The sequence below is a fragment of the Trachurus japonicus genome, chromosome 17 (assembly GCF_045865225.1).
Source record: "Trachurus japonicus isolate A0001 chromosome 17, Traja_1.0".
NCBI classification, from domain to species: Eukaryota; Metazoa; Chordata; class Actinopteri; order Carangiformes; family Carangidae; genus Trachurus; species Trachurus japonicus.
This window is the reverse complement of record NC_140923.1, coordinates 31,290,283-31,314,380: the sequence shown is the minus strand read 5'-3', so window position 1 is coordinate 31,314,380 and position 24,098 is coordinate 31,290,283. Positions and strand designations below refer to the sequence as shown.

The 24,098-nt window shown below is 41.9% G+C and overlaps 1 protein-coding gene across 2 annotated transcripts; it reads left to right on the top strand.

Annotated features, from left to right (window-relative positions):
* The first annotated feature begins 7,456 nt into the window (after nt 1–7,456).
* LOC146971084 (ETS-related transcription factor Elf-1-like) lies at nt 7,457–24,098 on the top strand. 2 transcript variants are annotated; one of them, XM_085805058.1, is made up of 9 exons: nt 7,457–7,545; nt 7,627–7,671; nt 11,165–11,596; nt 11,709–11,838; nt 18,326–18,433; nt 18,612–18,767; nt 18,862–18,936; nt 20,882–21,077; nt 21,956–24,098. In XM_085805058.1, the coding sequence occupies exons 3-9, from the start codon at nt 11,540–11,542 to the stop codon at nt 22,548–22,550; spliced, it is 1,317 nt and encodes a 438-aa protein (XP_085661184.1). In that variant the 5' UTR covers nt 7,457–7,545; nt 7,627–7,671; nt 11,165–11,539; the 3' UTR covers nt 22,551–24,098. The 2 variants fall into 2 exon arrangements, with proteins under 2 accessions (XP_085661184.1, XP_085661185.1); XM_085805059.1 differs by lacking the exons at nt 7,457–7,545; nt 7,627–7,671; nt 11,165–11,596; nt 11,709–11,838 and adding an exon at nt 12,834–13,001.

Below are 24,098 nucleotides of genomic sequence, written 5' to 3'. Positions count from 1 at the left end.
GAGTGACGATGAAAAAAATAAATACTGAAGTATGGCTGACTGAATGTGAATAAATGCCCATTCTTGCCTCGTCTACAATATCATATGAAGTCTGCTTCATCTCCTAAAGAGGCCCCCTTGCCATTATGGGGAGCTGAACACTCTCCCTGTCCAAGAAGAAAAAAGTATCCGTGCACTTAAAAACTGTATTCTTGGATAACAAGTGTGAGGCAGGTAAACCGGTGTTCATGACACCAAATATCAGAACTGAGCTCGGGGGCGAAGTTCAGCACAAGTGTTACAAAATGTAAAATTAGTGAATTAGCGACAGCTCATCTGGCTCACAGCCTGGATAGTGAATGATACTTTGATGCTATGAATCTGGCGACAAGTTCTGCATTGCATATTATATTGTAATATTGTATATATTATGACTATATTCCAGTGTGATGCTCTGTTATGAATTGCTACCACACACTACAGCGGCTTGGAAAAACGTAAAATGACGAATTTAATGCTCTTCTTTTCATTTTTTTGGTATGTATTTCCTTTATTTGCATAATTTACCAGTTGTCACACTAGTGCCTTTATATTTACTGTCTGTGTGTCATTTTCCCACTAGTTACATGAACTACTGATGTTGTGTGTTTTTTGGCTGTGTGACTATTCAGCTATTGTATTATACTGTTTAATATCAGGCCTGTTCATGAGGCTTTATGTGTTTTGTGACTATATTTGCTCAACATTATCTTAAGCCTCAGCTGGTATGTCAAGAGGTATTTCTTTTTGCAATAAATAAAATATTAAATATAATAAGTTAGAAACTAGTCCCTTATTACTTAGTTAATTAGTGGGTACTTTTCTTTTAGGAAAACCATCAATTTTCTAGTCATTATCTGTTCAGACAAACGGTCATAACCATTTATGATTGTGAACCCTCACTTTGCCTCTTATTGTGGCCTTACTGTATGTGTGCGTGTGAGTGTGAGTGTGGTTGTGCGTATTTGTGTGCGTTAGCGCGTGTGTTTTTGTGTGACTTCAGGCATCATCATGTGATAACACAGAACATTACTGTGATCTCTTTTTTCTTTCTCCTCACTCCTTCACTGCAAACAAACCCACAAACAAACCCACAAACACACAAACACACACACACACACGCACACACACACACACACACACACACACACACACACACACACACACACACACACACACACACACACACACACACACACACACGACCTGGGAATGTTCCTTCAGGCTAAACCAGTGTCATGCATGTCACATTAGCTGTGAAAGAAGCTCTCTGTCCTGTGATCTCTCACCACCCCTCCTTGACTTATCTCTTCATCCGCTTTCCCTACTTTCACTCTCTTCTTTTTATGTCTGTTTTGCTTGTTTTCGTATAGATTTTCGAGGTTTTCTCTTTGCTTTACCCTTGTTTCCCTATCCCCTACCTATCTCGCTGCATTCCTGCCTCTATGCCACCCCATAACCCCTCTGCCTCTGTTCAAATGTTTCAGTATGGTTTCAAACAATTCAGTGCGGTTTGACATTAAATCAAACCCACCGGTGGTGTAAACAGCCCTAACTGAAGGAAATCACATTCAGTACATTCCTCCCTAAATTATCTCCTTTTCTACTCCCAACCGAGACTGAACTGATGTATCAGTTTGTGGATACTGGCACTGACCCTCCATTGGTACGGTAGGCTACATAAAGATCGCTGTGAAATCATCAGTCACAGAAAGTTGCAAAGGAAGTGAATGTTGTTCTGTGAGTTACTTACTGTTTATATCAAAGCACAATTAGCTCAGTGTTGATTTAGTATCTTGTAAATTAAATTAAAAAAATCTTTTGCCCTCACATGTGTGATTTACAGTTATTGAGGTGTAGTCTACTGCTAACACTGAAATGAGTCAGTGGGTTAACCTGTGTCAAAGCTGTTTTATGTTGTGGCTTCTCCCTGGGAGCAAATGGTAGTGACTGTCGCTTGACATGAGCTTCAGCCATCGGTGGTCTACATAATTCACCATCTGACCAGTAGCTACTTCTGCAGGTCAGATCATCAGAGGTTGCAGTGAGCCATTATGAAGTGAGGCCGGAACTGGCTGATTAGTGCGCTAACTTCATTAGAAGAGAATATGTGATGGAGGCGGGAGTTAATGTGTTACTTTTCACCACTACAGACAGCTCTTTTGTGAGTGAAGGAATGCAGATTAAACACACAATATATCTTCAATATAATAAAATATACAATATAATAGGCCTAGTGATAATTAAAGAGCCATTTAAGAGCTAGTAGTAAGTTAGATTATTGCTATCCAACCAACATCAGTGTTACTTCCTACCCTGGGGAGGGTTTCATCAGTTAGAGGTTATAATAAGGTCCTCTGAGCTACTTCAGGGTAGAATCATAAAGTGAGGATTGTCCAGGTCACAGGGTCAAACGACTCGGCAAGCGACGCGGGTTAAAATCACCTTTAATCGGCTCGGCTCTGATCGGCTTGCAGTGGGAACGCCAGACCCGCGTCAACCCGCTAATTTACGTGACAACGTTTTATTTATTTTTATTTATTTGGTTCATTTCGGGCATGTCAATTAGTCATCATCATCACACATCATCTCAATCCAATTAATACAATACACACGTTGAGCGTTACGTGACGCCGGTCGCGTCTCATATCACGTACCAAAACAAAGCTCTGCTCTCATACGAGACTGGGATCAAAAGATCAAAGAATACTGAAGAAAAAGAAAAGAAAAGAAACGACAGTCTGTTTAACTGACGTGTTGTGCCGCGGACGAACCATCATATGGCCGCGGCAGACTCGCTGTCCTCGGCGGTCCTGGTGCTCCGCAGGTCGGCCAGGCGCCTCGTCTGCCTCGGCCAACAGACCTCCGCGGCGGACGGCTGTGGCATGACTCGCACCGCGGATGAGAGCGGGGCGACATGGTTGCTCTGTCTGATCCCCCCGCGGGGGGGTCAGACTCGGCTTATTTTGGTCAATAGGAAAGGGGCCAAATGCCGATTGTTAGCGGGTCGACCTGCGTTTAAAAAACCCACGTCGACCCGCTAATTTTAGTGGGAAAACGGCTTAGGTTTCGAATTTGTAAATACCAACTCTACCTGGTACCAGTAGAAGGGGCGGGGCAAGCAGTGGTTCATTTGCATTTAAAGGGACAGGCACTGAAACCAGCCGTTCTGAACAGGGCTGTTTTGAGAGGATGAAAAGAGCTGTGATGTTTGATCCTTGGGGGATTTTGACCAAACAGACATGTCTTTAAGACACCTGGGTACTATTTTAATTTGTGGAGGAGGGGCAGAATATGTCTACTTTAATATAACAGTTTGACACAAAATGTATAAGTATTGTGCTTGCTTTCTTGGTGCGAGATTAGCTGGTTAGCTTAGCATACAGACTGAATTAAAAGTTAGCGGGAGGCATCAAAATCTAAATGAATGAAAATGATATAGACTGCCGGGTTTAGCTAACCTGGGTCTGTAGCCTACTAAGGTAAAAATAGTGTTACTGTTACAGTCCAAGTGTTAGTGTGAGATTTAAAGCCGATATAAGGAACTCTCAACTATTTCCCAAAATGTCAAACTTAATATTGTGTGTAAACATAGGCAATTTATCCGTTCCATCTTATTTGCAGCAGTTACTACCTGCACAATTAACGGAGGACAGCAGTAAAACTCCTCATGGTTCACTCACAACTAACATAATACTACAGTGCACTATTGTAGAGTTAATGTCACTTTTTTATTGGTATTAGGGGCCAGAAAATTAAGATAAAACTCAAAGCAGATGGATGCCAAAAGGTTAATGAGAGAGAAAGTGCTCCATTTAGTATTAAAAAACTACTCTTAAGTTTAAACCTTTGATAGATTCATCATGTTAGCTTGGCTGAGAGGTTTCTTTCTTTCAACAAACACTGTCAACTCATTTTTTATTAACTCCACTGAACTCTGGAAGGAACTCTGAGGCTTTATGTCCTTCTCATTACACACACTGTTTCACAACGTATGGAAACACACACGCATGCAGCGCATTTGGACGTCAAACATAGACCACAACAGACGCAGTCATCTACAGTATCAACACAGTTCATCTCCTCACAGTTTTAGAAGCCAGCAGTAACTGCTGGAGCCTGGCTGGACTGGAAGGTTGATAATTTGGGGTCTGGGTCTACTGGGTTGGGGTGTGAACGGACCTGGTTTGGCTTTTCTTTGCTCTCTCTCTCCAAACATTCTTTCACATTTTTCTATCCTTCCCATGCGCCTTTTTGCATATTTACACAGCATGTCCAGAAAGGCTGTGCCAGCAAACTGCATTCAAAAACAACTTGGAGCATTTATATGAGCATGATGTTTTGCTTAACTTTCAGTATTTGCTCTTTTCCTTAAGCTTTCGGTGCACACTGTGCTGTCATGCACAGCATTCAAGTTGACATATAGCTGTTTCTGTTATCCAATATACCTTCTTCTATTTTCTTTGGCTGTCACTCTTCTCTTTGATCTCATCTGAATACACTGCATCTGACAGAAATTCAATAATTAAAGACCATATGTGTGTAAGCCTCGCTGGCTTGTTTCTTCGTTTTTGGAATATTTATTCTAGATTGATAGCACGAGGAGGGGATCATTCACATAACATAGCACAGCTCTGACTAACATTTGGGAAGCACAAAGAAAATACGCTTTCATAATGAGTGTAAAAGTGTGTCTGTGTTCTGTCTGTGTCATTCATCCATGGAAATGCATCGAGGGTAAAATGCTGAACCAAGCTCAAACTATAAGACCTTTACACTGTCCATGAGAATACATAAGACAAAGGTATGTGAGCTGGAGTCCCTGTATCAATGCATGTGTGAGTGTGTCCATTTGCATTTGAGTGTGCACACAAACTCCTCTCTGCATTTTTGTCTAATCCCATGTGCTGTTTTTGGTCACACATCATTGATTTTGCACTTAATGGAATGGTTGATAAATGTAAGAAATATGCGACTCATCACTTACTTTCACAGATGTACATACAGTATATCACACACTTGAACACATGCATAGACAACACACACCCACACCCACACCCACACCCACACACACACACACACACACACACACCCACACCCACACACACACACACACACACACACACACACACTCAAGCAACAGAGGCAGCAGAAGGTAAGCAGATGAGGCCAGCAGAAGGAATTCATCAGACTGACGAACCACAGGCTCTGCAGCACTTCTTTCACCCGCCCCCCCACCCAGTCCTACACGAGGAGGCATTCAAACTTGTCACAGTTCGACACTGTTAGTGTACCACCTATTTATTGCTTGTCTGACAATGTGATGACAAATCTATACAGGCCAAGGGAACAAGACAAACAGTGATTTAGTAGCCACAACCACGCGTGGCGTACAGGGAGGTCAGAGCCAAATACCTTTACACCAGGAGGTGAATGTCCAGCTATGTGGAGTTTGTCTTAGAGGTGAAAATGTGCAAAAATAAAGCTTTACTCATACAGTAGAACAGACACATTATTAGAGTGGCAAACAAAGATCATAGTTGTTATTCTATTTTCATTATAAATTAACCTGCCAATTATTTTCTGAGATAATTATTTCCTCCATAATGTCAAAAAAAGGTGAGAAAGGTCTACAGAGCCGGAGTTGATCATCTCAAATTCCTCGTTTTACCTGACTCAAAGATATTAGCAAACTACTATAGACAGCTATGATAACAACCACATGTTTGTATTTCATAAGCTAGCCAAGGTATAATAAATATAAAGCTAAGGAATTATCAAATTAAACTGACTTTAGGATGAGAGTCAGAAAAAAAAGGCTGCAAGACATTTCTTCCCTCAGCCACAAGAAAATTTACAATCCCCTCCCATGTTGTCTTCACCCTCTCCCCCCTCTAAGAATTTATGGACAATCCCTAATCGTTTCGGCTTTACCCAGTATGCATGTGAATTACTTGCCTGACTGGTCCCTGGGGGAATTTACATTATGGTATTTTAATTTAAAAAAAACTGACTTCTGTACCTGGTTTCAAACAATGAATAAAAACAAATTTAACAGCATTATGACTTCTTTTGTGGTTATCGCGTGAATCAAAACAGATTTTATCTTAAATGAGATTACTCTTCAATAACAACTCCACTCATCTCCCTCTCACACACACACACACACACACACACACACACACACACACACACACACACACACACACATATTGTTACAATCAAACCTTGCCCTCTGCTACTTAATAAAAACATTGTGGGAGTTAACCTTATTTTTGAGCCAAACCAGCACATTCTTGAAGTTGTCTGCTATTTCAAAAGAGAGGAAAAAAGAGAAACCAAGGGCCAAAGGGGATTTTTGATTTATTTTGTCTTATCAGTCCAACTCCACCTCCCGATGTGGAATGTATATGGTTCACATAAAAGGTAAAATAATCTAATAAAAAAATGCGGCTGCTCCTTGGACACGTTTCAAAGATGCATAGTCTTCCAAACCCAACTCATAAATTTGACTCTACAACATTTATGAATATAACACTATTCCAAGATAGATGTGCCTATCTTGTAATATTAAACATGACCTTGTACTCATAGATCATCTCACACAGATCATCTCTTAGTGATAAAATACTGTGTACACACAGACACAGACATATAAAACTTACAACAATTTCCACTTATGTATTTGTTGAAATATGATGCATAATAAGCTGGTTCCTCTTTAATGAAAACCACAGATGCTGCAGTAGCTAATGCACCCACTGGAGCAGCAGCAGTATGCGGAGATCAGTGCTTTCTGGTAGCATGTACAAGACCCCTGAGTGTCCCTGGACAATACTCCAGATAAACTGTCATTTAGGCTTCTCTTAATCTATTTTTAAAAGGAGACAGGGGAGGTCAATTAGAGTTTGGATTGGTTTTGTTGTTAAGGGTGTTGGTGCAGAGTTTTGCCACTAGGGAGCATCAGGGACTGGATAAAGGACAAACTTGTACTCTACTTTGTGTGTCTATGTGCCCGCGTACCTGTCTGTAAGCATATACTGTCTTTTTAATATATACTGTCTCCACATACATTTATAGTCTAAAATGTTCCAATTATTAAGTGACAAATAGATCTTTATAATATGGAAAGTCCCACTCAGTGTAGTAGAAGCAGTCCTAATGTTTTATTATGACATTTAGTGAGATCATCCGACACATCCACTGGCTGTCCACCCTCATATAAACCACTCGGATGTTTGCAGATCGGCTGTTTGCCTCTGTGCTGCTTTACATTGCAAATACGCCCGTGTTTACATTTGCTCCACACTGACAATGGTCACTATGGGTTACCTTGACTCACAACACAGGTAACCAATCAGAACTCACAGGGGGGGCAGTTCTCTGGAAAGGAGAAGAGGAAGCAAGAACTGACAAGGACTGAGGGCAACAAGCTAAAAAAAAAAATCAACACGATCCACGCTGATCTTAAGTCCGTGTGGCACTTCCCCTGGTGACTGGAAATCTGCAAGAGGAAACTGATCCCAGGTCAGGTCTGTAAACACATGAAGGTTTTGTGTTTGCCAGAAGGGATGAAAGCAATTTCCGTTGCTCTCGCGGATCCTCCAGGCAGTGGCTGCTTGGCCACATACAGACACATGCTGTAAACACAAGGTAAGCCTAAAGCTTTGTATTCCCTTTAACAGACCCACTAATCTTTATGGAGGAAAATTACTTGATACAACAATACTGTTCGCTGTCCATGGAGTTGTGTGTTACATGACATGTGCTGAAGGGAAAGTGAAAGTATTTTTTCAGAGAGTGTGTGTTGAGTTTCTGAGCATGGCCGCCTGACACTTTTTACAGAAGCGCTAGAAAGTGTTTTGTAAAAAAAACCCAAAAAAAAAACGTAGCTGTATGATTTACTATAAATGACATGTAAAACCGCACACATGTACACTAGCATTGTTGTATAAACAGAGGTGCGTTGTGACCTACTCCATTCCCCGACTCCAAATCTCCCCCTTTCCGCCACACACACACACTCTCTCTCTCACACACACACACACACACACACACACACACACACCATATTTCACTGTGTTCATTTAACAAGGCCTGGTTACCCCAAGCAACAAGAAGGGCTTATCAGTGCCTCCCTCACTTGCCATATACTGTTATCAGCCTGGCCTAGTTCACACACACACATACACACTCTCTGCCCCTTTCTGTCAAACACACCCGCGCCCGCTCTATCTCAGTCGTTGAGTCCCTGTCTCTCTCTCTCACACACACACACGCACGCAAACTGGGGAATGAATGTTATGGGGGCTTATCAGTGTCCTTAGGGGTCTGGCAGACACTTCACAGACTCAGATCCCAGTGCCAAGGCCACAGAGACAAACATATGTGACCAGAGTGCAGATGAACCAAGCCTCTATACTGTTAGAGAGTCTTGTATAGAAGCAGTGGGCTGCAGGGCAGCACTAACAATGAACATATGAAGTTCACAGCGGCTAAGGGTCGAAGAAAGTAAAAGATCAAAAATGGCAACATGTGACATTAATGATCCTGATGATTTTACAAAAAGTATCTCATTAGCATAATCTTAGGTCACCTCAGTTCAACTCTGCTTTATCAATACAGCACCTTTTATTCAAACCACTGAAGTTAAAAAAAAGCAATGAAATGAAATAAACACAAGGGATAAAATGTGTGATAACCAGTGGCTATTGCTCCAAATTAGCCTGATTAAAAAGATATGTCTTGAGTTTCCTTTGAAACACCTATCCAGCTTGCTGTGGTGATATAGCAGCTTAGAGGCATAAAAACAGCAGCAGCCACTCTGGTACTTTTATGGGACACATCTGGAGCAATTTAAAAAAGGTGTGAAGGATCTTGGAGGGAAAGATCCCTGATGTAGAGAGGTTGAAGGTCATTTAAGCTTTTACACGCAAATGAAAGACCTTTAAAATCAGACAGGAAAGTGCTGGGTCAATACAAGGGGGATAATGTGATTTATTTTCATTAGTTAGTTTTCTGACCACACATTTCTGGACTACTTAAGACTTTTTAGGTAATCCAATAAAAAGGGAATTACAACAGTCTAAACTACTAGTAATTAAAGTTTATTGAAAGAGATCTTTAATGACTTTGTTAGAACGAGAATTTAAATTTAAATCTGAAATTCATGAATCACTCCCAGGTTTGTGGTGTGTATTTCAGTCTGTGTGCTGAGACCAAACATTGCGTGCAGTTGCTTTGGCTCCTATTAGGAGACTCAATTTTTTCTCATTTAGTTTCTAAGAGTTTTAGCCCAACCACACATTGATGCCTGTGAGACGGGCAATAAGATAATGTAGTGCAACGGGGTCATTTGGTGAAACAGAACTGTGCCATTGTGACTCATTAGCACGAAAACGGTAATTCTATTACGCTCACAGCCACGAAAATAAGCATGGCAGCTCGCCTCACCGTTCATCCAGAGCCAGACTTTCAGATTGGGAAGTGGGAAGCAGCGAGGCCATTAGCTCATTACCCTGAACAAGCAACTTGACAAAGAAAACACAAACAAGTGAGTGTTGTTGGTGTATGAAGAAAAAATCACTTCTTGTTAGTTTATCTTCAAAAATGAGATTTACTGTCGATGAAACCCATCGCTGCTTGTTACATAACTACTGATCATTTTCTGAGAAAATAGTTTAAAATTGTGAAATACAGACACATGTTCCAGAGCTCATGGCGATATCTTCAAACTGCTTCTTTGGCTCAAGCAAGCCAACTTGCAAATATTCACATCCTAGAAGCTGAAATCAGCCAATGTTGCTTAACTTTTTAAGACGCACACAAATGTTTTAAATCTATTTGGTTAATCAATCAACTGAAGGTTCGGCTATGATTTCAAAAAATCAGGTGTTGCATTTTACAGAAAAAGTGGACCACTTCTCCTAAATCTTACAGTGCTTTGAAGAGTAAACTCCATCTCTCCCATGTCCTACATAAATCATTGAGTGCCAAATGACTGCACACATCATAGGAAGTGGAAAATGAGAGGGCCATTGCTGGCAGACATGTTGGCAGTGGTTTGGCACAGGAACTCAGGAAGCGGTGCCTCCTAACTGAGCTGTGCTTCCTGTGTGATAACTGACCCAAACATGTTGTGCCTCTATCACGCACACACACATAAAGACAAAAGAAGCTCACTCGCACTCTCCCTCTTGTTTGACAGCCGGGGTTTAGAAAATGAAAAACTATACCGAGGCTTTTCAGCCAAACTGAGGATTAATGGGATTAAAATGTAGGAGCTCTGTGATTAGAATTAACTCCTTAGAAGCAATTTGTTCACGCAGCGAGATTTGTTTGCATACAAAACCTAAACGCTGGCGTGATCTTGGACGGAAAGGAGCTGAAGGTAAGTGCAGGTGTGCCAACAGTTTTTAAATGTGACACTTGGGAGTGGGAGGCTGCTACGCAACAGCAGGAGAAGAAGAGCGTGAATTGACTTTAACCTCAGAATAACTCAAACACGAAGGGGCAGAGGAGCAGAGACGGTTCGCAGACTAACAGAGAGGACTGAGACTGATTAAATGGAATTAACAGTGATGTGACAGCCAGAGGACGAGAGAGAGAGAGAGAGAGAGAGAGAGGAGGGGAAGAAAAACAAGTGCGGAGGAGAGGCGGCGAGGGGGAGTAACGGAGAGGAGTTTGTTTTGTAGCTTTGTTCTAAGGAGGCCACTTCACAGTCATGTTGTAAGGAATGTGCATGCAACGGCCCTAAAACCTTGAACGTTGCGCGAAGACATGATGTTTCGTGCTCAACTACCAGATGCCTCCCCCCTACTCCTACCACACACACGCACGCACGCACACACACACACACACACACACACACGGCCCGTGCACACATTGCAGTGCAAACGCTTCCTTCCTGTTGCTGGTTTAGCCTCTTTTAGACACAAGATAAGAGCAAAAGAGTGAGATATATGAAAGAGGGAAGCACACTGTGCTGCTCTCTAGCTGCATATCTCAGATCAGAGTGACCAGTTCTTTATTTGAATGTCTTTGAATTTAAAAAAAAAGTCTCCTTGGCTGCAGCTGTGCTACTCTTTTGTGGGTGTTTTTTGCTCTCACCTCACACATTTGCTCTTGTTCCTCCTTTCTATGGCAGGTTCAGGCCGACCACAGGACAGTTCAGCAGCCCCCACTTCCTCATCGAGAGTCGAGGCAGAACGAGCGAACATGAGTTTCCTGTGACGCCTCTGTGTCTCTGGTCAATTAGTTTACTCACATCACTCTTCCACTGTCGAGTTGCCCTGCACAGAGAGAGAGACACTGGCCTTGTGTCGTCGCTTCGTAGAGGGGGAGCTCATCTGGTAGATCTACGCCGGCGGCCATCAGGCAGAAGCTGGGCCTGTTTTGGACACAAAAACACATCAGACCAGTTCAGACATTAAGTCTTCAGAGGGAAAACTGTGATGCTATTTTCACCCAGCTAGAGTGTATGTGTATGTGTGTGCATGTGTGACTGAGATATTCAGCAGCCATGCTCCAGCAGTCAGAGCTCATCTTTGACTTCGCCAGTGACCATAACATCTCACATGTGAGTAAATGTCTATTTGTGTGTAAAATAATCTGACTTCATCTTTGAAACTGGACAAAATCATGCTCTGATGCAATCTCATCTGATTCCTTTGCGTGTCTGTGTGTTGCAGCTGGGGGGTCACTCAGATTACCCTGCGGTGATTGTAGAGCAGGTTCCTCATCCACACCTGCTCTCATATGCAGGTCTAGCGTGTGAACAGACACACACCGAGGAGGATCACCACCAGCAGCTGCTCAAAGGTCAGCACACACAATAAATACACACCACCCACACACACACACACACACACATTTGTGCCCCAGTTACTGTCACATTCAGATTTCATGATAGGAGCTCACCTGGCGTCCACTAAGCTACTTCCATGCTAATGCTTTATTCAACAGTGTGACCTTTGGCTCTGTGAAGTTTTTATTGAAGTTTAACCAAATCATGAGTCACACTAATTATGTTATTTAAAAGTACATTAGGACAAAACCCAACATACTGCCCTTTAATCCAACCAAACTTGAAATTGGCCAAATTTGTTTCTCCTCAACACGCAAATAACCGTAATACGCTCTTTATTTCAGAAAGAAGTCGTATCAACTCCATAACTTAGTGGAACAAATTATTAATAACCTTAACTGGAAAAAAGATCTGGAACTTACCTGATAGATATATAGGCTAGGCTAATTAGGCTAATAATAAGGTAAAATAACTATCTTTTAAAATAATTCACAGAATTTACCCATCTAAAGTTTTTTTTTTTTTTTTTTAACAATGATTTAAAAAAGATATAGATTTAAACTGCTCTCTCTGTGTAGGACACCCTAAAGATGTTTCTCATTTTGGTCTTGCCCTTTCTCAACCAAATTATGGGAAGATATTAGCAACCTGATATCTTTTCCCTGTGCTTTGAACATATATTGTTTGGCTTCACTGACAATCCATCTGCAAAAGAAAATCAATACTATATCATCAATATGTTTATGCAGTTAGCCAAATGGCATATTCATAAGTCGTTAGGCCTACACTAATCAAAAACCACTCTTTCTTATCTTTGAAAATGAAGCCAAACAATATATCAAGTCTATTAAAAATCCATCAACATGAAAGCTATAAAAACGTTGAATTTATGTACACTTTACAATGTTTTTGTATTTTGTAAAAATGAGTCACACTGGCAGCCAGGTCACACCAAGTAGTAAAGCTTTGGTAAAAGGCGCCAGAGACCGCGCATGCGCACTCTCGCCCCCTCGCACATGGACCACCCTCCGCAAAAATTCAGGAAGTGAAACAAAACATTCCTGGCTCGTGCCTGGAAAAGGACAGTTAATTAATTAAATTAGGATGTAGACGTGGTCAACGCGGGCTACAGCACACATGCTTTAGCTTGTGTCCTCACCAGTGCTGGGAAGTAAAAGTAAGTCGCGCCGCTCTGGCCGGTTGTTTTCCTCCGATGTGACTGTGTGTTTGCTGGGAGCAGATAAAGTTGGGCATGGCGGGGCTCGGTTCACGGAGCTAACGGAGCTGCGGCTGCTGCAGAGCGGCTCTCACAGTCACACACCGACCGTGTACGGTGTGTGACTGCTGTTTGACGGCAGCAGCCCACCTGCCGTGCTGCGGGTGTCACGGTTAGTCGGTGTGGCAGGTCGGCGGCTGCTTTTTTCTCGGCCACCGGAGGAGTTAAGTTAGTGTCCACGACAAACAGCTGCTAGCTAGGGGATGTTTGTAGCCTCTCAGCCCGTCACGGTGCTCAGACATACACAGCTAATGTCTAATAATGTTGAGCATCAAGTGTGGCTGGACTGAAAAACTCATATGTGCCAACATTGTTTTCATTGAAGGTAAAAACTAAGTTAGGTGTTGGTGTTGTGTGTTTTACCTGTGTACTGACGCTCAGTGAGGGGGAGGAGCATGGGTGAAGAATTTCTGAAAAACATGAATTGTCCCCCCCGAATAAAAATACCCCAAATTATTCAAAATTGAACAAATGTATTTTCAGACTTCACATTCTTCTCATTTTAGATTCACATCTAAAAAGAAAAGATTGAAATAGTTGAACAAATTTGACAAATATTCTGACTACACAGACACTGATGACATCAGCAGGCGTTAAAAAAACGACCCCCTCAAATTTAAGGCTTCTTATTTTGATATCTATCCATATCAATTAATCATGCATTAAGTAGTCCCATACACTGGGAGAAAAGGAAGATGGGGAGAAGAATTGTGGATCTGGGAGGGTTGAAGGAGACGAAAGATAACATGAGTAGACATTACATACCCGAGACCCTTAAAATTATGATTTAGTAATATAACAGTTGAGTAAGCAGTGATAACAAGAAAGGTAAGCACAGTTAATGATTCCCTGTGCTGTACTTTTTGAATGATTATGATTTAGTAATATAACAGTTGAGTAAGTGAGCCTCTATGAAGTTGTGATTTATGGCGGCATGGTATGAGTTGCATATGGGCAAAAATCACTTTTGTGTCCCCCCCCAATCCTGACATCGGATCTGCACCCCTGCTCATACTGTATGTGCCACCATTGTTTCCATTGAAGGCGAAAACTAGGTTAGGTGTTGGTGTTGTGTGTTGACCTGTGTACTGACGCTCAGTGAGGGGGAGGAGGAGCAAACACCTTTGCTGTTTGGAGCCAGAATAAATAACTAATCGGATAGTTGCTTTGAGGGTCATTGAGGGGTCACTCTCCCCTAAAGAGACATGTTTCTGTCTTACCTAAAGTGCAGTGATACAGCACTGCAGTTACCTGAAGTACTTGGGACATAATATGCATCTTTTTGTCTTTCAATAGACAGAATATATCAACTGCAAATTGGAAGAACGCACGGGACTCGCATGCATTTCCCACCAACCATCACAGTGTCTGAAAAATCAAAATGTAAAACTAAAAGCAGTAGATATTAAAGGGGTAGTTCAATATTTTGGCAAATTCGCCTATTGCCATAATCCCTGTAGTCATAGGAGTGGGTTCATTACCTTTAATTATTGGTGCATGTTGTTTTGAGATCTGCGCCGCAGAGATGCGAGCTTCTCAGCGAACACAATGGAGGTGAAGGGTACATTTTCCCTGACCCTCATCTGAAGGCGGGCTTACGATTTTGCCACGATTTTGTCGTCCCAGACGAGTCGCAGCATAATTTGCATGATCGTAGAGGGATCGCGGGGTCGTGAGACGCATAGTTAGTGAGGCTCTGCGTCACGTCCCGACGTCCTAAAAACGAGTCGCCGGCCTCCCGACAAATTTCTGACATGCCAGAAAATTTCTCGTTGTGACGGACAATGTATGGGGTCCTACGTCACGATTCTGCACATACAACAAGTTTTTGCCATGACAGATTGTTTTAGCACAGAGCACAGAGCCTTTATGAACCTGAATGTGATGCTGAACGTCGTCAGATGGAGTTAGAACGGGCAGACAGAGAGAGGAGGGACAGGGGAGTGACAAGCTGAAGTTAGACCACAGCTGTAGAGAGACAGGGTGACCGGGTGATGATCAGTAATGCAGCGCAGTCTGTGATGGAAGATCAGCCCGACAAATGTACACACACTATCAGACAATTGAGGACGATTATTTTTTCTTGCCGTTACAGTATAAAATAGCGAGCCTATACCAGCCACGTCCACTGTGCTCTGGCTCAGCTGACCAGTGTTCAGATGGTAGTTAGATCTTCACATGTTGAACTCTTCAAAGTGCAGGCGAGAGAGAGAACTAGTGAGGCTCCTCTGACAGCTGCAGAGCTGCAGGTGAGCTACACGTCAGCTGGCTGGAGAGAGTAGCGCCGTTCTATTAATTTTTTAATTTTTTTTCCAGCAGCACCGTCCTTGGAGGTGATGCACGCTGTCTGTCTGTGTGTTTGTCGGTCTGATCTTCCACCATGGACTCTGCTATAGGAACCAACATCAGGAACCAATGTCAATTTGAGGTTTACAATCGAGCAATTATAGAGCAGCACAAATCTCAGTGGCATCGCAGGGTAATCGTGGTGGAGAGCAATCGTAGAACGACGTGCAATTAGTGGTGGTCTGAGACTGATCTGAGACGTAGGACTGAAGAGGGAAGCTCGTGCAGTTTGAGCTGTGAACAGACGAATAGTCGTGCAGTGTAAGCCCGCCTTAACTCATCAAATAAACAATCCAACAACTCCAAAACGCTCTGGAAGTTGTGACCTGCACATTCACCACGCTATGATATAATCATGTTGTATAATTATGTAACATTATGACACATGAAGCAAATACACAGAACTACTTGCGCTTTTGAAATCACTCTGCCAAGCAGCCATGTCTGTAAAGTAGTTCCGGCTGCATTTGCCTCGAAAACAACTCTGTCTCGTAATGTTAGTTGAATATTTCATAGTGTGGTGATGGTGAATGTGCAGGTCACAACTTCTTCTCCACAAGAGTGTTCTGGAGTTGTTGGATTGTGTACTTTATGAGTTAGATGAGGGACAGGGGATCTGTACCGTTCAACTCCATTGTATTCGCTGAGCAGCTTGCGTCATGCCCCGCGGATCTCAAAACAACATGCACCATGCTAAAGGTAATGAACCTACCCCTATGACTTGCCAAAATGTTGAACTATCCCTTTAATGTTGCTACTTCCGGTGCTGGTGGTACAATACAAACTCGACTGAACCTACTAGAAAAACCAAAATACATAAGCTAAGCACAGTAACTGGATCACTGTGTCTCGTATGAACTCCTTTGTGCAGCTGCAGATCCAGCTCAGTCTCCGCTGTCTCGGTCAGCCGTACGATAGTATTGAACAATTCCAGGAAAGCCCATCCCACCCACTGAGGGGGGCACAATGAATGGGTGCTTGAACCCATCTGATAAGGCTGTGGAGGTCTTTAGTGTCACACAACAAAGTACTAACTGCTGCTCTGGTGGTTGTAGATAGGTTGGTTATATGTTTTCAGACACCCACCACTTAAACGTCTGCCATCAGTGGACCTGCAGTAAAACTAAGGTGACCTGAATTTCATTTGTGGTGCTTACATTTATAAAATCCTCTAATGACACAACATATGGGTAGATAATCGTAACACGGTACATTTTCTAGAAGATTAATGCAGACATTGCTTGCAGATGAAGTGACTGAACACAAATGTCTGTTTTTGGGCCAATGCAACTTTGAAGAAATTATGTTAAAGGGATAGTTCACCCAAAATTCAAATTTCACTTATTATCTACTCACCTTCATGTCAACTAAGAGCTGTGAGAATTTTCAGAGTCCTCCGTTCCTTCTCTGAGTTACAGGGGGGGGGGTCCGCGCAGCAGTATTTGTCCATATAATGGTTGTCAATGGATACCAACTTTCTTCATCCAAAAAGACACACCAAAAAACATCCAAATACCTCCATACTGCTCGTCTGTAATGTCCCTCTTGTATTGAAGCCCCGACATGAGAAATTATTCCGAAAAAAATTAAATAAGTCTATATTTTAAGCTTGTTTGTAGTGGAAGCTCCCAGTGTCTCGGTTCACTGCTCTTCCTGTGTCAGTGCAAATCTCGCGTGATTTGCACTGACCAGCGGAACAATTTCTCATGTTGGGGCTTCAATACCAGAGGGACATTACAGACGAGCAGTATGGAGGTATTTGGATGTTTTTTAGTGTGTCTTTTTGGACAAAGAAAGTTGGTATCCATTGACAACCATTATATGGACAAATACTGCTGCGCGGACCCCCCCGTAACTCAGAGAAGGAACGGAGGACTCTCTTAGTCGACATGAGGGTGAGTAGATAATGAGTGAAATTTGATTTTGGGTGAACTATCCCTTTAAAATGTTCAACAACAACAATTTGACTGGGTTGTTGCTGTTCATTACAAACATTTGCCAATGGAGATTTGACATATATTACAGTGAGGTGCAGAAGTCTGAGACCACTTCCCTACAGCAGTAGAGTAGGTCAGAGGAGCACAGGTGTCACTAATAACATTAACGAGGCGTCAGCTCTGTTCAAGTGACCCAGCAGCGGTGACGTGATACCAGGACCCTGAACCTGCAGCTCAGTACAATCCAGTAGTTATCCATTTTGTTCTTTACATCTGTGCTTTTCTGACTGTGACATGTCAAAATGTCTAGTCAGGGTTCCTACGCAAGTATGGAAAGTATGGAATTTGATTTTATACATTTCCAGGTCTGGAAAAGTATGGAAAATGCAAACTATTGTATGGAAATGTATTTATCTTAATACTTATCTAGGTTTGGTTTTATCTTAAGTTATTTGGGTGAATTATTTTGTACACGCTATTGTACCTAGCTACAATCTCCTGGAAATTATTTGGTTGCATAATAGCATACGCATTCAGAATAATGAAAACAAATGATTAATTGCATAATTTATTTACATGATGCACACATTTACTCTTATTTCTGGAAATTAGGGTCTGGAACAAGTATGGAATTTGGAAATTTCAAATGTGTAGGAACCCTGTGTAGTGGCTTATTCTCACACCGTGCTGGAGTCTTTTGAAAATAACATTTTGAAACCTGTGGCACCGCAAATAAAATTCTTCCCTGATTCAATGGCAGGTGGGATGCACATGTAAGAAAAGAAAAGAAAACTATTAACATGGCCAGATACCACAAGAGGAGATTTTTGTTTTCATATTTTGGGTGAACTGACCTTCTAGTCTGTTTCTCATATTTAATAATGTTCCTGTGCCTGCTGTGTGTTTGTGTGTGTGTGTTCCTCTGGTTTGTGCGGGCTGCAGTGGAGCCATGTGAAAGTGGAGAAGAGGAGACCATGGAGACGCTTGTTGCTGCCGACTCGCTTCTCAACATGGACTGTACTGACACGCTCTCCCTGGAACAACACTACTGTGAGTGCACACGCACTAACAGACACACACCTGAATTAGCATTGGTCATATGCACACCAACAGTGTGTCCCCCCCTCTGCTTTTTGATGTAGGACGTGTTTGGCTGTGTGATGTTATTTTTAGACATGATGGCCACAGTGCTGTTCTCTTTCATTACATCTGTTTATGCCCCCTGCAGCCCAGACCTTCTTACCATCACTGGGTGATGTCATCACTGCTCCTGTTACCCAGGTGACTGTGTCAGCAGAAGGGATTGTGGGACCTGTTGACCAGTCACAGTGGCACTCGTTGCACACAGAGAAGCCTGTGGCACAGCTGCAGTCCAAAAAGAGAGGTCAGTCACATTATGTGTTTATTTTCTTATCTGAAAGTAAATTATAGATGGAATATTTTTTTTGACAGTTTTTATTCTTCATCTACTTTTGCAGGTAGAAAAGCTCGACATCGGAGGGCAGAGTCTCCCACACCTGAAATTACAGTAAAAAAAGACAAATACAACAAAGGTATTACCAAACAAGAACATGAGTTAAGGCACTGTCACACATGTACCTCATTTCATAACATGTGAGGCACAGACAAAATAAATTAAATTGAGTGCACATCTTGCTCACATTCTGAAGGAGTTGCTGTAATTAAACACAATCTCACTATTTGAAGTATTAGGTGTACATTACCTGGCGAACGGTACGTACAACAGATCATTATCGAGTCAGTTGAAGATGATGTAAAAAGATCAAAATCAAATTAGCTAAATATGTCATTGATGAATCAGTCTCTTGCAAATAAATGAAAAACATGAATACATTTTTCACTATTTCCTGGGATTTTACGGATGAAGTGATTAATTGATTCATTCAGATAATAATCATCTGATTAATTAGTAATGAAAAAGACATAGGGACAGATAGACAGATGTTAAAAAATATTCATGCAAAGTGAATGAATAGTTGATTAATATGTAGTGAAATATGCATCAAAGCTAATTATATTAATTAATGCTGATGAGAATGTATTTGGCGACCATTACTCAATAGCAAATTGACACAAAACAAAGATTATATTTGATGGCTTTTATACTTAATGCACCTGTTTTTCATCAATTACCACTTTGTGAAATCTAGTGAGCATCCAATGTTATTTTTTATTTTACACTTTTACAGTGGATGACTTTCCCTCCAGCATCTCTGATGTTTAGCCCACATTAGATATAATATCTGAGCTCCTCCTATACTCATGAGTCTTTCTGCTGTATCAAAGAATATTGCAGGAGTCACCTGTGAAGTGTTTTGTATAATACTGAAGCTCAGTGAACTTCTTGAGGTAATGGGAACCTCAGTGATGTTTTATTTGTAAGCATTTCCACAAATTATTCACAAGTTTATGATTCCCCTGAAGATCCAAATCAGGCTGCCACTCTTTTGTGTTCCATTCTTTTCCCACTAGTATGTATTTTTGGGTTATTCCACAGTGAGGACGCATATGCCTGGTTTATGACAAGCTTTATGCATCATAGCACACACACAGTTGAGTAGGCAGCATGGGATTTTGAGTTTTATTTTCCAACTGTTCTGATAAAAAGGTAATTAGACAATAACGTGCAGCCAGCCTCTTTTCTATGGTTGCCCACTCTAAGTCTGGATCAACTCTAACCCAATGTTTAGTTAGTTTGATTATCTCGAAAGATTATACACCCTGACATCCGGTAATGCTCATCTTCCTTTGTCCCTGTCCATACACATCCTACTCATTTTGATTCTGGGCTTCGTTTTATCTCATTGAAAATCACTGATAATGTTATTGTCCTGCCAATAAATCAAATCAGAGATCTTCAGAGGAAGCAACAGAGAGATAATTAGATTGAGGTGTAACTACAATTTTGACTTCATTCATTTTACCCAAAAGTGGTCAGTGCTCCCCATGTTTTTTTAATAATTGGTTTTATCTAGTGGGTCATGGTTTAAAGAAATTGATGGAGATGCGGTTTAACCCTTAGATGCATGATTCCAGCTGGCGCTCATTTATAATTGAATTGAGACATTAGACTCGAATCACAAGGTTTTGACAATGACACTTCAAATCAATCTCATAATCCTCAGCGATGCAGCCTGGGAGAGAACAAGAAGCTTTTCACAGCTCTGACTCAAAGCACCTTCACATGCACCAGGTGCCAAGTGTCACGTGGGCCTGTGGTTCTTTCTGTTAATATACTGCCATGTCTAAATAAAGCCATCAAGGACATGAATGTCAAAGACACCAGTGTTGAAAGGACAAAAAGGCAGCATTTAAACAGATAAATGAACACAGCAATGTAACAAATACCATGTCTGAAAGGGGCTTTGGATGGCTCACAGGGGATCAGTCACTGTTATGCAGCTTTTTCAAAAGCAATTTCCCATGTTGTGTCCTTGTCTTTCCTTCTCTATAATATTTCCTGTGTTTGTGCTTCAGGAGGAAACACCCTGTACCTGTGGCAGTTCCTCATGGAGTTGTTGCAGGACCGACAGGTTTGCCCCCGCTACATCAAATGGACTAATCCCCACGCAGGGATATTCAAACTGGTCAACTCTAAAGCAGTGGCTAAACTCTGGGGCAAACACAAGAACAAGCCAGACATGAATTATGAGACAATGGGCAGAGCACTCAGGTACACAACACTCAGAAACACTTATTATGAAAATCATAACACATTCATAAGCTTCCTGCTCTTATCCTTTGTTGGAGGCAGATCCGGGCACTGTTTCCCAATAATGATTGAGCATTTCTGTGAAGATTAAACAGTAAAATGTTGACATGTGTTCCTCAAAGCACAACTTCACAAAAGGCACATGTGCATGTTGTTAATGCTGGATTTCTGTGGTGCTGAAGAGAATCTTGAACAACACTTTAATGTGATGTGGCTCTTTTTAACTGCCTGTAATATAATGATAGATATTAAAAACACATCAGTAAAGCACAACACACTGCCAGCTGCATTCATACATGTACTGTCTTTTATGAGAGACAGAATTATAAAGTGCTTTTAAATGAATAAATAAAATGAGAACATCTTTCATCACAACATCGCTCAGCGTCAGTGCTGTAATTATTGCTTTTGGCAGAAGTTTGGCAGATATGAATGAGGTAAATAAGTAGTCAGTAGATATGTAATATATGGATGATCTGACACAGATGAATAATTGCTCAGTTAATGTGCATGTTTTTCTGTGTTATGTTTGTGGGCATTTTGTCTTTTTATTTTAAATGTGTCATGACAGAAGTGAAAACCAAGAAAAGGAGGAAAAAACAGCAAATGCAAGCTTTTATTGTTTTCCTCCTTTTCAAAAGCAAACATGTAGGTTTAAGTCCCTCCTGTGAGTTTGGAAGCTCCTTAAGACGCTCCTGATTCGCCTTCTCCACAGTTTCTTAAGCCTGAGAGGGTTTTGAAAGATTTTTCAATCATCTCAGGGAAACAGGGTTATGAGTAGGTGATGAGGTGTCTAGTAACTCTTTGTGTTTGTTAATGTTGAATGTTGTCTCATGCAGGTACTACTACCAGAGGGGGATTCTGAACAAGGTCGAGGGCCAGAGACTCGTCTACCAGTTCACCTCTCTGCCCAAAGACATGATCTACATCACAGACGGAGACGGCGCCAAAGAAGAAGACGACGACGATCACGACGACAACAGCTGCAACGACGAAGGCGCGAGCGACGACTCCGACGACAGCACGATATCCTCCAGCGACCGGTCGGTTGAGGACGAAGACGCCCACCCGCCGCAGAAGAAGATGTCGCCGTTCACCCCTGTCCGAGCCCCGGCCCCCCAGCGGACCAGACCGGCCCCCCGGCCCCCGGGCCAGCGCGACACCGTCCTGCGGCCGGCCAGCACCAGCCTGATCCAGGAGCAGCATCTGCCCATCGTGTCCGCCGAGATGCTGCGGACCCTCCAGAACCTGGAGAAGGTCCAGTCCCTGCAGCCCACGGGTCACGCCTCGGTCTTCAAAACGGCTCAGCTGCTGGGGAGTCTGTACGAGAGACAGGACGCCGCCGTCCAGGCCGTGGAGGCGTCACACGGAGGCCAGAAAACTCCTCAAGTAGAGACTCCACATCTGGTGCCTCTGACCAGCTCTGACCAGTAGAACAGACCGCTCCACCACCACCACCCACTTCACACACTCCACTGACTCAGGACCAGTTACAGAGCCGCACTTTGCTGCAGCAATGTCGACACACCAGGGCCTTTATTTCTAAAGTGTGTAAGACTGGGATTATTGATCTAGGCTTATTTTGATATTTTGATATTTTAGATTTTTTTTTATTTTTTTTTTAAAGTTGGTAACAAATGTAATTCTAGATCAGTCCTTCCTTACTGACATCCGAGTTGGGAGGAAATTGGCAGGAACCAAAACGAACGGCATTGAGCAGTTTATGTTCTAAGGAGACAGGCAGCCTATTAAACTCCTTTATTTCAGCCTTCTGTTGTTTTCTGTAACTGTTAATTATACGAAACAGTGAAACACCAAAGACAGACATGCACTGGAATCCACAGCCTCTCTGCACCTCCTGCAGACACACCCGCCGCTTGCACCTCAGCTCCAGTGTCTTGGACCTAATTACCTGATGAGGACACTGTGCCCTCCTTCTCTGTCTTTACTTTTGCTCTATTTTATTTTATTTTATTTTTTTTATTGTCACATGCTGAAACATTCCTCTGGCTCGATGCACTAATGCTTACCCCTGCTGTAAGTTTCTTCTCTTAAGTGCCTGGAGATCTTAGACCTATCCTGTCCCTGTTTCCACTGTCCCTGGTGATCATGAGGTTATTGAGGGAAAACATTCCATATTATTATTATTATTTCTATTTTTTAAGATTACTGAATTATTATGTTTGTATTATGAAATGTTGAAAACAAGGGATCACTGTATTTCTAGAATAGGAATTTAGCACTGCTGCTGTTTATAGCTGAAGTATGTACAGTGGACCTGCCTTTGTTGACAATCACCAGTGAAATGGTCTCATAGCCTTATACTTCAGCCTCCTTCAGAGTAGCCTTTCTGCAATGCACATGTTCTGTTTAGTTACTACACGTATATACAGTTAAATGCTTATATGGACCTCTGAAGCATATCTTTGTGTATTGTGCGTCATATTCTGTATGTTTGTGAACATGCTTGACTTTGTGCCTTGTTGCCATTTTCTCCCTCAGGTTTATAAACATTTATTTTGCTGCACAGATTATACTCTATGCAAAAGAGTAAAACAGCTGGCCGTTTATAATGAAGTAATGCTAAGTTCTTTGTTTTCTCTTCAGTTGATCTCGGTTTAGTCTCGCAAAGGCCAGCTGATAAAGTTCCACCTGACTTACAATGAAAACTGAGCTGGTGAGATTCAGACTGGGATCTGTGAGGCTAAACCTGGTTATGTGATGTTTGTAACGGTGCCTTTGCTCCCCCAGGAAACCCCCCTATGCAAAACTGTTTTCACTTTATTACTGTGTTAAACATTTATTTTGAAATCCCCTCACTTTGCTTTATCTGTAAGTTTTACTGGTATGGATTTGTAAGCTTGTAGCAGAGGGAGAGGTGGAGTTTCTGTTGCTTTTTGTAACTGTGTTTGCTTTCATGCAGTACCGAGGTGTTTAAAAGATTATGGTAAATAAAAAAAAAATGAACTAATTTTGTCATCA

Coding starts and splice junctions, on each gene's coding strand:
- LOC146971084 (XM_085805058.1), top strand. CDS start 11,540: ATGCTCCAGCAGTCAGAGCTCATCTTTGACTTCGCCAGTGACCATAAC. Junction 18,434..18,611: donor CTCCCTGGAACAACACTACT/GTGAGTGCACAC, acceptor TGCCCCCTGCAG/CCCAGACCTTCTTACCATCA. Junction 21,078..21,955: donor ACAATGGGCAGAGCACTCAG/GTACACAACACT, acceptor TGTCTCATGCAG/GTACTACTACCAGAGGGGGA.